General features: G+C 43.5%; 1 protein-coding gene across 1 annotated transcript in view; it reads left to right on the top strand.

Annotated features, from left to right (window-relative positions):
- The window catches only part of LOC124289050 (HMG box-containing protein 1-like), a 25,507-nt gene extending 9,103 nt beyond the window's left edge, over positions 1-16,404 (top strand). The window contains exons 4-13 of the mRNA XM_046725643.1: positions 2,835-2,994; positions 5,775-5,858; positions 6,522-6,652; positions 7,175-7,304; positions 9,463-9,629; positions 10,368-10,485; positions 11,051-11,108; positions 12,413-12,582; positions 14,068-14,203; positions 15,010-16,404. Of these exons, the coding sequence (XP_046581599.1) occupies positions 2,835-2,994; positions 5,775-5,858; positions 6,522-6,652; positions 7,175-7,304; positions 9,463-9,629; positions 10,368-10,485; positions 11,051-11,108; positions 12,413-12,582; positions 14,068-14,203 (1,154 nt within the window). The 3' untranslated portion in view covers positions 15,010-16,404. The remainder of the gene's footprint in view (positions 1-2,834; positions 2,995-5,774; positions 5,859-6,521; positions 6,653-7,174; positions 7,305-9,462; positions 9,630-10,367; positions 10,486-11,050; positions 11,109-12,412; positions 12,583-14,067; positions 14,204-15,009) is intronic.

Below are 16,404 nucleotides of genomic sequence, written 5' to 3'. Positions count from 1 at the left end.
CAAACAACCACGAGATAATGTAAAAACCGGCGATAAACCTCACTCACACTCACTCACATATGGGTTAAAGAAAATACCTTCTCATTCTCCAATGGTGAATGTCGTTCCTGGGATATAAAACATGCTCTAGTCGCACGGGCACATCTTGCTACTAATTTATATACATGCCACGACACTCTGGCCGTGATAGGAATACCTGAAGCCGAGAACTTGGCAGGTAGCCATAGAGGTGGTCACGTGACCTGTTTTCTTCCCATTCACTTTAAGTTGTATCATTCACAACGGTATGGGTCATAGGCCTGAGCTCCGTTTTCTTAATGGATAGAAAGATGTGGTGTTATTTCATGTGGGTATATTACTCATATACGATTAACCAGATTCTGAGATGTTTGTCTTGGAAGGAGTTATATTGTTATATTTGCCCTGTTCTCCTCTATGCCGTCCGTCTCCAGGTGATTTTGTTTAAACCATCGACTAGTTACTCGCAAGTTATCATTCACAGTGGGCTTGATAGTTTGATATAACTTCCCTAATTTGGGCCCTGTCTTCCTGTACTTCCCGAATGTGTAGCGAGATGTATCGCTTTTTCATACATTATTAAGCGCAGTTGAATTCAGATCCATGTGATGTCTGTACAGAAAACAGAGATCTGCAAAGAAACATAGAGGCACGCTAAGAGAATACATTGGGTACTTACAGGAGTTAGTTAGTGAGTTTAGTTTTACGCCGCTTTTAGCAATAGTATTCCAGCAATATCACTGTGGGGACACCAGAAATGAGCTTCGCCCATTGTACACATATGTGGAATCGAACCCGGGCCTTGGCGTGACGAGCGAAGGCTTAAACGACTAGGCTACCCCACGTCCCCTGCAGCGCCTCAGACACCTACATCTAACATTACATTATAAAGTAAAGATCATTTTCCCCGCTGTGATACACTTTGATTTCAGGTCCTGTGGTTCAAGATGATTTTCCCCACTGTGATACACTTTGGTTTCAGGTCCTGTGGTTCAAGATGATTTTCCCCACTGTGATACACTTTGATTTCAGGTCCTGTTGTTCAAGATGATTTTCCCCGGCTGTGATACACTTTGGTTTCAGGTCCTGTGGTTCAAGATGATTTTCCCCTCTGTGATACACTTTGATTTCAGGTCCTGTGGTTCAAGATGATTTTCCCCACTGTGATACACTTTGGTTTCAGGTCCTGTGGTTCAAGATGATTTTCCCCGACTGTGATACACTTTGGTTTCAGGTCCTGTGGTTCAAGATGATTTTCCCCACTGTGATACACTTTGATTTCAGGTCCTGTGGTTCAAGATGATTTTCCCCGCTATGATACACTTTGGTTTCAGGTTCTGTGGTTTAAGATCATTTTCCCCGCTGTGATACACTTTGGTTTCAGGTCCTGTGGTACAAGATGATTTTTCCGGCTGTGATACACTTTGGTTTCAGGTCCTGTGGTTCAAGATCATTTTCCCAGCTGTGATACACTTTGGTTTCAGGCCCTGTGGTACAAGATGATTTTCCCCACTGTGATACACTTTGATTTCAGGTCCTGTGGTTCAAGATCAATTCCCCCGCTGTGATACACTTTGTTCCAGGTCCTGTGGTACAAGATGATTTTCCCCACTGTGATACACTTTGATTTCAGGTCCTGTGGTTCAAGGTGCTTTTCCCCGCTGTGATACACTTTAATTTCAGGTCCTGTGGTTCAAGATGCTTTTCCCCACTGTGATACACTTTGATTTCAGGTCCTGTGGTTCAAGATGCTTTTCCCCGCTGTGATACACTTTGATTTCAGGTCCTGTGGTTCAAGATGCTTTTCCCCACTGTGATACACTTTGATTTCAGGTCCTGTGGTTCAATATGCTTTTCCACGCTGTGATACACTTTGAATCTGGTCCTGTGGTTCAAGATGATTTTCCCCACTGTGATACACTTTGATTTCAGGTCCTGTGGTTCAAGATGCTTTTCCCCGCTGTGATACACTTTGATTTCAGGTCCTGTGGTTTATGCTTTTCCACGCTGTCCTGAATGGTCCTGTGGTTCAAGATGATTTTCCCCACTGTGATACACTTTGATTTCAGGTCCTGTGGTTCAAGATGCTTTTCCCTGGCTGTGATACACTTTGATTTCTGGTCCTGTGGTTCAAGATCACTTTGATTTCAGGTCCTGTGGTTCAAGATTTTTTTACCCTTTGGTTTCAGGTCCTGTGGTTCAAGATTATTTTCCCCGCTGTGATACACTTTGGTTTCAGGTCCTGTGGTTCAAGATGCTTTTCCCCACTGTGATACACTTTGATTTCTGCTCCTGTGGTTCAAGATCATTTTCCCAGCAGTGATACACTTTGGTTTCAGGTCCTGTGGTTCAAGATGATTTTCCCCACTGTGATACACTTTGGTTTCAGGTCCTGTGGCTCAAGATTTTTTTTGCCGCCGTGATATTGCTAGAATATTGCTAACAGCAGCCTGTCAACTCATTCACTCACTCTAGAATATTTCGCCGTGATATTGCTGACATTGCTAACAGCAGCGTCAACTCATTCACTCACTCTAGAATATTTCGATGAAATGGTGACATGCCGATGTGGGTCTGCCTGTACCTGTCTGGATGTGTACTAGTTTTAAAGTGCTAGCCACTGAAATACCATGCCACTGTTAAATGTGCAAACCCTGCTCAGACACAGTAGTATACTGTCTCCAGCACTTGTCCTGTCACCTTAACGCTGAGGACAATGCAGGAAGACAATGTAGCCATTGTATCTTCTGTAACTGTAGAAGGTGGCAGACACTGCTGAATAATGAATGTTAATTGAAATGTTTATGTTGATGCAGATGGGAAGTGTGATACTGTTCAGCCCCTTCCAGACCCACAGAGTCGTCTTGACCCGGAGTTTGATGGGATGGACAACCTCCGAGAGCTGGCCATCATTGCAACAGGACCACAGAGCCCCCTTCTGAGGAAGAGCGCCCCCATGCCCTGGGACAAACCCAGGTGAGTGGACAGTCTAGTATCATATATCACCTGTAGAAGGGTTGATAGAGAGTCCCCTTCTGAGGCTGAGCACCCATGCCCTGGGACAAACCCAGGTGAGTTGACAGTCTAATATCATGTATCACCTGTAGAAGGGTTGATAGAGAGTCCCCTTCTGAGGCTGAGCACCCATGCCCTGGGACAAATCCAGGTGAGTGGACAGTCTACTGTCACTGTATCACCTGTCAAGGGTTGATAGAGAGCCCCTTCTGAGGCTGAGCGCCCCATGCCCTGGGACAAACCCAGGTCACCTGTAGAAGGGTTGATAGAGAGCCCTGGGGACCCTTCTGAGGCTGAGCACCCCTTCTGATGCCCTGGGACAAACCAGGTGAGTGGACAGTCTACTGTCATGTATCACCTGTAGAAGGGTTGATAGAGAGTCCCCTTCTGAGGCTGAGCACCCCCATGCCCTGGGACAAACCCAGGTGAGTTGACAGTCTACTGTCATGTATCACCTGTAGAAGGGTTGATAGAGAGCCCCCTTCTGAGGCTGAGCACCCATGCCCTGGGACAAACCCAGGTGAGTTGACAGTCTAGTATCATGTATCACCTGTAGAAGGGTTGATAGAGAGTCCCCTTCTGAGGCTGAGCACCCATGCCCTGGGACAAACCCAGGTGAGTGGACAGTCTACTGTCATGTATCACCTGTAGAAGGGTTGATAGAGAGCCCCCTTCTGAGGCTGAGCACCCCCATGCCCTGGGACAAACCCAGGTGAGTTGACAGTCTACTGTCATGTATCACCTGTAGAAGGGTTGATAGAGAGCCCCTTCTGAGGCTGAGCACCCATGCCCTGGGACAAACCCAGGTGAGTGACAGTCTACTGTGACAGGTGAGTTGGACAGTCTACTGTGATGTATCACTATCACCTGTAGAAGGGTTGATAGAGAGTCCCCTTCTGAGGCTGAGCACCCATGCCCTGGGACAAACCCAGGTGAGTGGACAGTCTACTGTCATATCACCTGTAGAAGGGTTGATAGAGAGGCTGAGCCCCCCATTCTGAGGCTGAGCACCCATGCCCTGGGACAAACCCAGGTGAGTGGACAGTCTAGTATCATATATCACCTGTAGAAGGGTTGATAGAGAGTCCCCTTCTGAGGAAGAGCGCCCCCATGCCCTGGGACAAACCCAGGTGAGTGGACAGTCTAGTATCATATATCACCTGTAGAAGGGTTGATAGAGAGTCCCCTTCTGAGGCTGAGCACCCATGCCCTGGGACAAACCCAGGTGAGTGGACAGTCTAGTATCATATATCACCTGTAGAAGGGTTGATAGAGAGTCCCCTTCTGAGGCTGAGCACCCATGCCCTGGGACAAACCCAGGTGAGTGGACAGTCTACTGTCATGTATCACCTGTAGAAGGGTTGATAGAGAGTCCCCTTCTGAGGCTGAGCACCCATGCCCTGGGACAAACCCAGGTGAGTTGACAGTCTACTGTCATGTATCACCTGTAGAAGGGTTGATAGAGAGCCCCTTCTGAGGCTGAGCACCCATGCCCTGGGACAAACCCAGGTGAGTTGACAGTCTACTGTCATGTATCACCTGTAGAAGGGTTGATAGAGAGCCCCCTTCTGAGGCTGAGCACCCATGCCCTGGGACAAACCCAGGTGAGTTGACAGTCTACTGTCATGTATCACCTGTAGAAGGGTTGATAGAGAGTCCCCTTCTGAGGCTGAGCACCCATGCCCTGGGACAAACCCAGGTGAGTTGACAGTCTACTGTCATGTATCACCTGTAGAAGGGTTGATAGAGAGCCCCTTCTGAGGCTGAGCGCCCCCATGCCCTGGGACAAACCCAGGTGAGTTGACAGTCTACTGTCATGTATCACCTGTAGAAGGGTTGATAGAGAGTCCCCTTCTGAGGCTGAGCACCCATGCCCTGGGACAAACCCAGGTGAGTTGACAGTCTACTGTCATGTATCACCTGTAGAAGGGTTGATAGAGAGTCCCCTTCTGAGGCTGAGCACCCATGCCCTGGGACAAACCCAGGTGAGTGGACAGTCTACTGTCATGTATCACCTGTAGAAGGGTTGATAGAGAGCCCCTTCTGAGGCTGAGCACCCATGCCCTGGGACAAACCCAGGTGAGTTGACAGTCTACTGTCATGTATCACCTGTAGAAGGGTTGATAGAGAGTCCCCTTCTGAGGCTGAGCACCCATGCCCTGGGACAAACCTGGTCCACTGTCATATATCACCTGTAGAAGGGTTGATAGAGAGTCCCCTTCTGAGGCTGAGCACCCATGCCCTGGGACAAACCCAGGTGAGTTGACAGTCTACTGTCATGTATCACCTGTAGAAGGGTTGATAGAGAGACCCCCTTCTGAGGCTGAGCACCCATGCCCTGGGACAAACCCAGGTGAGTTGACAGTCTACTGTCATATATCACCTGTAGAAGGGTTGATAGAGAGCCCCCTTCTGATCTGAGGCTGAGCCCCCAGAGGCTGTGTCATGATCTGAGGCTGAGACCCCAGAGGCTGTGTCATGGACTTGTATGTCATAACTACAGTACACCCACACCAATTCTCAAGGATGTCTGGTAAGAGGGTCGGTTTAGTTTAGCTGGAGAACCTCAAAAACAACCCCTGAAGAAGGTATACCCACGTCGCTGACTAATTCAACAGAATTGGTCATACCAGTTCTGCCAGTAATTACCTGAATATCGCCCTGGTGCCAGTTCTATGCTGTATTGTGGAGGTCTGTGAGGACCGATGGTTGTGCTGACCTTGTCATGTGTTCTGTTTCAGTGGCCCTGTGGTGCGGACTTTGGACCTGGAATGCCCTGAAGCCTGTATATGTGGACGGGCCATTAAGGCCTCTGCAGCACCAAGGTAAGGGACAAAGAAGGCAGTAAAGCAATATTCAACCTTACAGCATTCTGTAACCTTGGGAACCAGTTAAGATCCAGGTTAGAACTGGTCTTCAGTAAACCATGCTTGTCGTAAGAGGCGACTAATAGGATCGGGTGGTCAAGCTCACTAACACATGCTATCATATCCCAATTGCGTAGATGGATGTTCCATTGCTGTTGATCACTGGATTATCTGGTCCAGACTTGAATATTTACTGACCACCACTATATAGCTGGAATATTGCTGAGTGCGGTGTGAAACAACAAACCAACCAGCCAGCGTTGGGCATATCAATCCCGTTGGTTTCACCAAAGTGGTAAAGATTTGAACCTCGTTCTAAAGAGCGATCTTGACGCTATGACGTAACTTCCATTGTCTGGAAGGGGTTCCGCTCCAGTTCGGGCTTTCATCCCACGTCAAGCTGACATGCCGCTGTATACAGGAATACTGTTCAAGGATGCTTAAACAATATCAAACCCCAATCTAAAGATAATTTCAAAGGAAACTCATACCTTATGAAACAGATACCATAGATATGTTCACTTGTCTTGTTTGCTGAATGAAGCGAACTGTAAATAGACCATATAACTATGTGTCATCAACTCAAACACTGGTCAGTGATCACAAGACATCTATTGACAGCGTTAGTCTGGAGAGTGACCCAAAGGTGACGTCGTCTTCCCCCTTCCCGTCATCCCCTAAGGACACGGAGTCGTCAGACGCTCTGTGGTCCCACCCCTGGCCTACCGCAGTGTGGCAATGCTTCATGAAGGGTGAGTCAACGTCACCGACGGTCCTGCAACGCAACAGGAATACCTGCAGCTTTTCTAATACTAGTTCACCAAGCAGTTGTGGGTTATTATTAAGCAAGACCACGTTTCTTGATTGTATGAAATGAGGTAATGGGAAAGCTTCGATAGCGGAAATCAATTATATCTGCAGCTTTTTAATCTTAGTTCACTTTACAATGATCAGAAAATCTTCGAACTATTTATGAAACATAGTGTATCCATCAAGTCTTTTGTTCATTTAAAACGAACATTAATTGAATGCAGCATGTGCTAAGTATACATATATTTTGATTATTGGACATGTATAGTTACACCAAGTTCTGCATTGGGTTTCTAAAATTTCGTAGAAGCGTGTCCTTGAAAGAGCTCACTACTCCTTCTATTTCTAATATGCCTACTTTGGTAAAGCTAGATTCGATTAAGATGGTATACAGTGATTGTCAGGTGACCCTAAATAACCTGCCAACGTGCCCCCCTTTGTCTGTAAAGGTTGTGCTATTTCAGGGTCCATCATCAAATTCCTGTCATCCTCTGTTCCCCCATTGTTCAACGACTGGCACTCTGCTGAAGAACTCTCTGACCACCAGTCTCTCCGTGAAATCACACAGACAGCCGAGCAGACGACATCTATATTGTAAGACTTTTACACTCTCTGCCTTGGAAACTAATCTTGTTAATTGACAAACCAATTAGATTGGACTAGTCTCATCATGTTGGACATATCACTCTAGTAAGACCTGCTGTAATAATTTGCTGAGGATTTCTCATTTTTCTACTCCAAAGAGTTGTGGTAGATTTTGTCACACAGGTGGCTGAGCAGAAGAAACCACATGTATTGTAAGATGTTTACACTCTCCACCTCGGAAATTAGGCCTGACAGACAACATCGAAAAGAGGATGGGTGCAGATATTGGCCATTTTTCCTTCTTGTCATTTAAAACAAATTAAAAGAGATTCAAACATGGGTTAATCACCTGGCCTTTTTCGTGTAGGGACGATGTGAGGAGATACATACAAATTGAGGTGGGGATTATTTGGCACATTATAACTTACACTAACGAAGAAGTATCACCATCACCATTATTAATGTCTGCTGTCTGTTGTTTATGACCGTGTGAAAAGCGACATGTAAATAATCCAACCTGAACCAAATCAGTAATTGGCAATATGATCATCGTCTCGTAGGTGAGGTGAGGTGAAATTGGGTTTAACGTCGTGCTTGAGAATATTTCGCTCATATGACGACATGCATGCCTGTGTATGTGTATGTGCGGCTGCTTGTACTAGCCCAGACTGAAGATGGTTTTATAGTGCTAGCCCACTGAGATACCATGCCGCAGTGAAGCATGAATACCCCACTCAGACACATTATACTGCCTCCAAGCCTACCAGTCCTTGTTGTACCCATTAAAGCTGAGCGGCAGACAGGGACCAACAAGTACCATATTTTGACGTCTTTTGGTATGACGCGGTCAGGGATCGAACCCGCGACCTAACACTCTCTGGGCGGACGCTCTAACCACTACACCACGGAGGCGGTCTCATCATCTCATAGGGCAGTGGGTGCTATAAATCACAGTCATGACTATTACATGAACAATTGACCAGCATAGGCTGCCAGACCTATCCTAAGCTGGTATGTTCATGGCAGTTCAGTTAACAAATTATGACTGCAAATGTTATCAGTATAATGCATGATGCCTCAGTATATGACAAACACCTCTTTTATTTGCAACCTACCCTCTTAAGAGGTTCCACCCTCTTCTGTTGAGCCTGATGCAAAGCCATGTAAAGTGTTATTCTGGTTGCCATGGTATCAGGGCTTCAGTGTTAAAATATGTTTCATCTCTCTGTTTCACAGTGGCTGTAAACCAATAGGATATACAGCCCTTACCTTATGAGCATGCATGGTCATGCAGTCTATTTAAAAGTCTAGTCTTGCTGTGTAGGCTGATATGATGCCAGCGTTCTTAAATTCGATGCCAAGTAAAATGAAGTGTTATGGCGGATGTCCATTAGGTGGTGTTTGGTTGATGCCAGTGTCAGGAGGTGGTAGGCACCCTCTTGATGCCAATCACCAGTAGGCACCCACTTGATGCTAATCACCAGTAGGCACCCACTTGATGCAAATCACCAGTAGGCATCATCTTGATGCCAATCACCAGTAGGCACCCTCTTGATACCAATCACCAGTAGGCACCTTCTTGATACCAATCACCAGTAGGCACCCCCTTGATGCCAATCACCAGTAGGCATCCCCTTGATGCATCTTAGGCATCATCTTGATGCCTTCTTGATACCAATCACCAGTAGGCACCCTCTTGATACCAATCACCAGTAGGCTCCCCTTGATGCCAATCACCAGTAGGCACCCTCTTGATACCAATCACCAGTAGGCACCCTCTTGATGCCAATCACCAGTAGGCACCCTCTTGATGCCAATCACCAGTAGGCATCCTCTTGATACCAATCACCAGTAGGCACCCTCTTGATACCAATCACCAGTAGGTTCCCCTTGATGCCAATCACCAGTAGGCATCCCTCTTGATACCAATCACCAGTAGGCATCCTCTTGATACCAATCACCAGTAGGCATCATCTTGATACCAATCACCAGTCGGCATCCTCTTGATGCCAATCACCAGTTTCAGGAGGAGGTGGTTGACATTCTCTTGATGCCAATCACCAGTAGGCACCCACTTGTTGCCAATCACCAGTAGGCACCCTCTTGATACCAATCATCAGTTGGCACCCTCCTAATACCATACCAGTGTCTCCATGTTCTATTACAGCAGTGAGCCTGTGGGTTTCCTCCTGACCAAGAAGGAGACCACAGACCCGGGGTATACTGGCAAGTTAGACCTGTACTTCATGACTCACACCATTCAGGGAGACACCGATTCCATCCACCTCGTCGCTCAGTGCACCCAGGACCACCCCTTCTTTGTCAAAGACAAAGGTAATTATGTTTCTTTGTTTGTACAGTAAATTATCATGATGTCGGTTTATTTAGACCAGGACGGCTTACACATGACAATCATAGCGCTTCAAAATGATTGTGTAAGGGGGGGACTTAAATATTTTAATCCATGTGGTATAGAAAATTTAACACTTCAAGTTTGGAGGTTGGGCAGTTGATTCAAGAGAGCTATGCCCGTTTTCCATCCACAATTCAAAAATCAACTTTACAATGGATACACAGGGAAGTAAGCCTGGTAGAAGGAAGCTTACAATGTGTTTTATGCTACATCAAATGTTTGACCCAAAGTCCTATGACCTTCTGTGCCAATGATCTCACAGATGGATTGTCTCCTTGCTGCTGGCATTGGGGAGTATCTGGATTCTGGAAAAACACTTCACTACCAAAATTTAACTCACTGAAACCCATTTAACCCCACAGTACACTTGATTTACAACTACAACGATGATATATTTTTGTTAGGACTACCATCAATATGAAACAAGCCATTATGTATTGAACATGTCACACTTCCAGGGGGCACCATCACCTCCTTGTCTTATGCAGAGTTACTATACTTAGGCAGGCTAGAAACTGTTAATAGAGGGTTTGAACCCAAATTAATCCTGATTATGACCTAAATCGTCCTGCATCAACTGGGTCTCACCTCCCACATTACGCTGACGAGCTGAAATACTGTTCAAATCCTGGTTAAACCCAGCTCACTCACTGTTCCAGGCTGGTCGTCGTGTGATCCCCAGAAGACAGTCACAGAGTTCGGCATACCCTGCCGAGAGTTGACGGAACAGGATCTGTGTCTGCCTCCCACACACCCAGACGCTACCTTCTATGGAAGGTAATATAGGAGTTCACTAAAGGCGCTCCTTTCCTGAAGACTGATCATTACAGTGTCTAGCCTATACATGTTCAGGGTTAGGGCGTTACTCGCCCATACCCATCACCCCCCCCATGATAAATTACCAGTCCCTCCATAGTGTTCAAATGTATTTTTTGGTATTATCCCCCAATGTGTAATATAAGGGAAAACAGCAGCATGATAACCTGCAAATAATCAAATCTCAACCAGACAATCCAGTGATTGAACCTGGACATCGTCCAAAGTGGGGAAGTCGCAGTCGAGATGATAAATGACCGGTCCCAAGTATTTGCTCTGTGGTTCTACCCATGAATATATTCATGTGCACCTGGCATTTTAACGTGCCGGTATCCCAACTATGATTTGTACCATTAAACCAGTTTAGCCGCTTGACGTAGGTATCAGTTATAATGGCTTCCAGGGAGTGGAAATAAAACTGACTGACACATAAGGTGTGTGAAATTGGTAATTTGCTATGACCTGATAGGGTCACAACTAGGAATCGCAGCCAGCTGTACTACGAATGTACTGTTATTGTTTTCAGTTACCAGTTGTCTGCCCTTGATTCCACTGCCGTACTGGCCCTGAGCTCCATGGCACAGGTAGGTTTCTTCTTCAGTTGGTTGGTCGTTATTTAGCACTACACTCAGCAATATTCCAGGTATATGGAGGCAGTCAGTAGATAATTGAGTCTGGACCAGACAATCCAGTGTTCAACAGCATGAACATTGATCTACACAATTGGAATACAATGACATGTCAACCAAGTCAGCGAGCTTGCTCACCCATCTGTTTGTCGCCTCTTACAACAAGCATGGGTTAAGAAGAAGAATAATAAAAAAAATTATTACCCTGAATGGGAATTTGCTGTACATCATCACAGAGCACACATATGAATATAGGATAAATAAGGTAAATAAAAGAGCGTACTGTAAAATAAATTATTGAACACAGATTATAATATGCAGGTAAAATAGTTATGATTAATATAACAACAACAATGTACATATACAAGTAAATATATGATTTGTATGTAAAAATATCATTTATTGTTTAAAAAAGCCTATGCTGGATGGAATGAACGATTTCAGGGCTCTATTTGATTTAAGTTTTGGAATTTGGAAACGTCTGCCAGATGGTAAAAGTTTATATTCTGTGTTTGAAATGTGTGAGGAGTCATGTAAAATTTTATTTGCCAAAGTTAAAACTCTTTCCTCATACTCGTAAGCCAAAGGGTCGAAATCCACATTTGCGATTTTACTGCTTAATTTGACGATTTTGTTGAGTTTGTTTCGGTTGAGCTGATAGGGATCTATACCAGCACTGGATTGAGAAGGTTAAGACACTTTGAATAAAACTACGATAACACAGTGAAAGATCAGTTCTAACCTGGATCTTCAGGGGTTTCTTCTTCAAACTGACATGACTGTTGTGTTAGGGTGCTTCAGAGAATACATAGCTTTGCACATGGTTTTACTGTGCTTACCTGTTACATTCAAGGCTGAATAGAATATATAGATTACTTCCCCAGCACATGTTAGAAAGGACTTTAATTCTGCTTGTGTAACAATTATTTACATCCTGTAAACTGCTTTGTACATCAAGTTTATCTCTTGTGTAATTATCAATCAACTTACTGTGCAAACTTTACTCATGCATATATCATGCCTTTCCTGTAGTATTGTACACCACTGGCTTCATGACACAGAAAACGGAAAATGTCGCTTACATTATAATTAAGAAGTTGTCAGTCCATATATTTTAGTAAGAGCTTCTAATCGGAAAGTCACTACACAAACAAATTCCTTCTATTTAAATAACTGTAAAACTCAGTTTGTTGTGATCTGAATATAGTTAACACTCTCACTCACTCACTCACTCACTCACTCACTCACACATCTTTCAGCAAAAGAAGAACCAGGAGCGCCAGTCACTCTCCTCCCCCGACTCCCCCTCCAAGGAGGACACGTTCAAGTTCGACCTGCCGAAGGCCAAGCGACCAATGAATGCATTCATGCTGTTTGCCAAAGAGAACAGAATTCAGTACACGCAGAAGTATCCTGGCAAGGACAACAGGTATTGTTGATGATTTAAACCATTTTCATGTTTATTCCTGATATACCGAAGCACTAATTGCCCAAGCAGTGACTGCCCAGACGTTTCAGGCGCATCAACTAACCGTGCAGAGTTGTGTCCCTTAGACATGTCAGGAACCCTTGTTCATTGGTCTGAGTGAGTGAGTTAGTTTATTTTTACCCCGCACTCAGCAATATTCCAGCTATATCGCGGCGGTCTGTAAATAATCGAGTCTGGACCGGACAATCCAGTGATCAACAGCATGAGCATCGACCTGCACAATGTGGAACTGATAACATGTGTCAACCCAGTCAGCGAGCCTGACCACCCGATCCCGTTAGTCGCCTCTTATGACAAGCATAGGTTACTGAAGGGTCATTCTAACCCGGATCTTCACGGGTTCATTGGTCTGAACCCCATATTCACCATAATTAGGTTTTAAGGTCCTAACATACTGGTGCAAGTGGATTTCAATGAACAGAACATGCCTCGCATCTGCATCACTTTTGGTTTTATACATCCAGTTGAGATTACTTTAAATACTGAAGTACTGTCACAAGTCTGGTAGAAGACTGGTAGAAGAGCATAATGAAACATATTGACTTGTAAATACAGCATTATTATACATGTGGGAAGGTTTTACAACTGTGACAAGTCCCCATTGGGGAATGACATATGTTTCTTGTTTGTTTGTATTGTTAGGACCTACCAATAAACTGACTATATGATGGCGACCTGCTGTTTATATTACCAGGCAATATAGCCTTCTCCCAAGCCCAAGAGAATAAATTAAAAATAGATCAAAACAAGCCTATAATGATTTGGAAAGTAAATTGCGTCACCTCTAGGCACTGTTCTGGGGTCCATTTTGATTTTATTTAGTATTTTGAAAATCTAGACTTTCCACAAAGCAATCTTAGCGCAACAGCTGTCAAGAGCCATTGTTACAATATGGTAGTTATTAGGGCTGCGCAATATAACCGGTTTACCGGTATTTACCTGTTCAGACATGAAAACGATACGTATTGCGATACGCTGATCAAAAACGGTATTTTGACTTGCATTCGGAAAACTTCGTAACACTCGGAAATCTTCGGATATTTCCTTGTTTCATTTGTGCCAAATATTATTTACATTTCTTTTTTGTCATGATTAAAGGTTGTTGTTAAAGCTTAATCAAGCATAGTTATTTTGTTGTGTTTTTGCTCTAAAAATCAAGCTTTAACGCGATTATACGTAGGGTTTTTTAAAATACTTCTTGCAATATATTGCAATACATATCGCAATATATGCTTTCGCATCGCAATATATTGCAGTATAAAAATTCTCTGCAATACCCACCCTAGTAGTTATGATTACCTTAGCGCTAAGACCGCTTTGTGGAACAGTACCATGTACTTTATATTAAGATGTCTTCATTTCTGGGACAACATGTTAGTCTACAGTAAGAGACAGGATGTTCATTAACATGTTTGAATGTTTCAGAGCAATCAGTGTGTTGCTAGGAGACGAATGGAAGAAGCTAACACCACAGGATAAAAAGAAATTCAAGGAAAAATCAGAAGCTTTGGCGAAGGAGCAGAAACAGCTACACCCAGACTGCTGGAAGAGGAAGAAATAGGTAGACAGAGGGGACGAGTGAGTGAGTGAGTGAGAGGGTGAGTTTGTGTTGGTGTGTGAGTTACTGAGTGGGTGAATGAGTATAATGCCACTATGACCAATATTTCCGTTATGTCACTTGATGCATGAGTGAGTGGGTTTAATTTTTACACCTTTTAGCAATATTCCAGCAATATCACAAATGGGCTTCGCACATTGCACCCATGTGGGGAATCGAACACAGGACTTGGGCGTAACAAGCGAACGCTTAAACACTAGGCTACCCCACCACTCCACTTTATGTAGGAAGTGGGACGAGGGAAAACGGCATTTAACCTTACCTTCAAGATTATTGTACTTTGGGACTAGTCATGTATTATGGGTAAAGGTGTATGTGTGGTGTGCATGTCTGAGCTGATCCATCCTTATTTTATCCCCTTAAATTGTAGCACCAGCCAGGGTAACAACAATCACCATCTTTTAACATCTATGGTACAACACATGCAGAGTTGATGCAGGTTGTACAACTGTGGCACTCTGTGAAATCCATGTGTAATGTGTTAATCAAGGATCTTAAGTGGTATACTGATCTTGTCTCATCTAAGGGAAGTAAATCTGCAGAGCATGTTCCAGCATGTTCAACCACAAACCACCCTTCCTTACATGTATGAGGAACATGATTTAGATTTGAACTCAAAGCATGTACAATGGAGGATACTGTCATTCCCTGTTCATTTGTTGTGGCCGTACGGAGACAATCATAATTACGAATAGTTGCAATATCCTTATGTCATAATTATGTCATTTAATTAATATATTTCTTTTCAGACTATCTTCCTGAATATCCTTGGTATTAGCCAATCTGTGATCTCAGCTACGACCACTGCCATTTGATTGGACGAAGCCATACAGCCAGTTTCAATTTCACTGGATGGAACTGAAATACTTATTCCATTTTGATTGGATGATTGTGAATGAGTTTTTTTGTGAGTATTTTTGTGATTGATGTAAAATATTTGGAGGATTACACCACGCTATACACCACAATAACCAGAAAATTGTTGCGACATTCTTACCTGTTTTTGCACGCATTTTGGTGCTGCCGGAGATACTATTCCAACGTTTTTGTAGAGTCACAATTCATATGATAATGTTGAAGTTTCATATTTTTTGTCGAAGCTATTCCCATCAACAATGTTTATAACGAACAGTTACATGTGTATCATATATATATCCTGTTTGCCTGTACGCATTCATACACTGCCAAGTGGTCTGCATGTACAAGTTCATTCACTGCCAAGTGGTCTGCATGTACAAGTTCATTCACTGCCAAGTGGTCTGCATGTACAAGTTCATTCACTGCCAAGTACTATACAGTTTTGTTTTGATAAGTTTATTTCTTTGTAGATAGCACAGTTTGCATTAGATTAGGTGTGTCTATTTGGAGGATATTTGTACTGAAGCCAGACCAAATTTATTACTTGTTTTATGGGAAACGTCTTTTGAAATGTCCAGATGCAGAGGGGACAAAAATGGAAAAGAGGAATTTGTTCAAGCGCCTAGGTTAATTTGTTGAATGATGCGCCAAGTAATATTCAAACTAAATGATGGTTTGTGTGTAAAAGACCTAGTCTGGACCAGATAGTCCAGTGATTGACATCATGAACATTTGATCCAATTAGACAATCAGTATAAGGCCTTTATTTCAAATACTGCAATTAAATGAATTTAAATTCTCCTCCATTACTTGAAATTCAGAAGCATCTGAGTTAATTTTATTATTTGATTATCCAGCAGGAACGCCAATTGTGGACTGTTTTTCATGCATTTTGCAAATGTCTTGGATGTAAAGCAAGTAAAAGATTTGATCTGGTCGTAGAAGATATATTTATAATGACTAAGTGCTATGATTTAAGTGCTATGATTCAAATGCTGGCAACGTCTGGTGCAGTAGATTTGCTCTTACATTTCCTCTTTGTATTATGGTTTGTTTCATGGAAATTGTTTCTGTTTGTTTGTTTTTTTGGCAATTGTTGATAATCTGACAAGTTTATTTGTTGTGCACACCGACATATGTATATGAAAGATTAAACATCAAAGATGATCAATTCTTCATTTTGCATAGGCTATTCATACTGATATGAAGATATTCTTTTCACACTTTGCTAAGGATCAAATCATGGATTCAACAGAAAACTATTATGTGGGGTCAAATTTGGTTTC

Source organism: Haliotis rubra, unplaced genomic scaffold (genome assembly GCF_003918875.1).
Source record: "Haliotis rubra isolate DU_JTF1 unplaced genomic scaffold, ASM391887v1 Scf430, whole genome shotgun sequence".
Taxonomy (NCBI): Eukaryota; Metazoa; Mollusca; class Gastropoda; order Lepetellida; family Haliotidae; genus Haliotis; species Haliotis rubra.
Note: the sequence above shows the minus strand (reverse complement) of the source record. Positions and strands in the feature narration are given on the sequence as shown.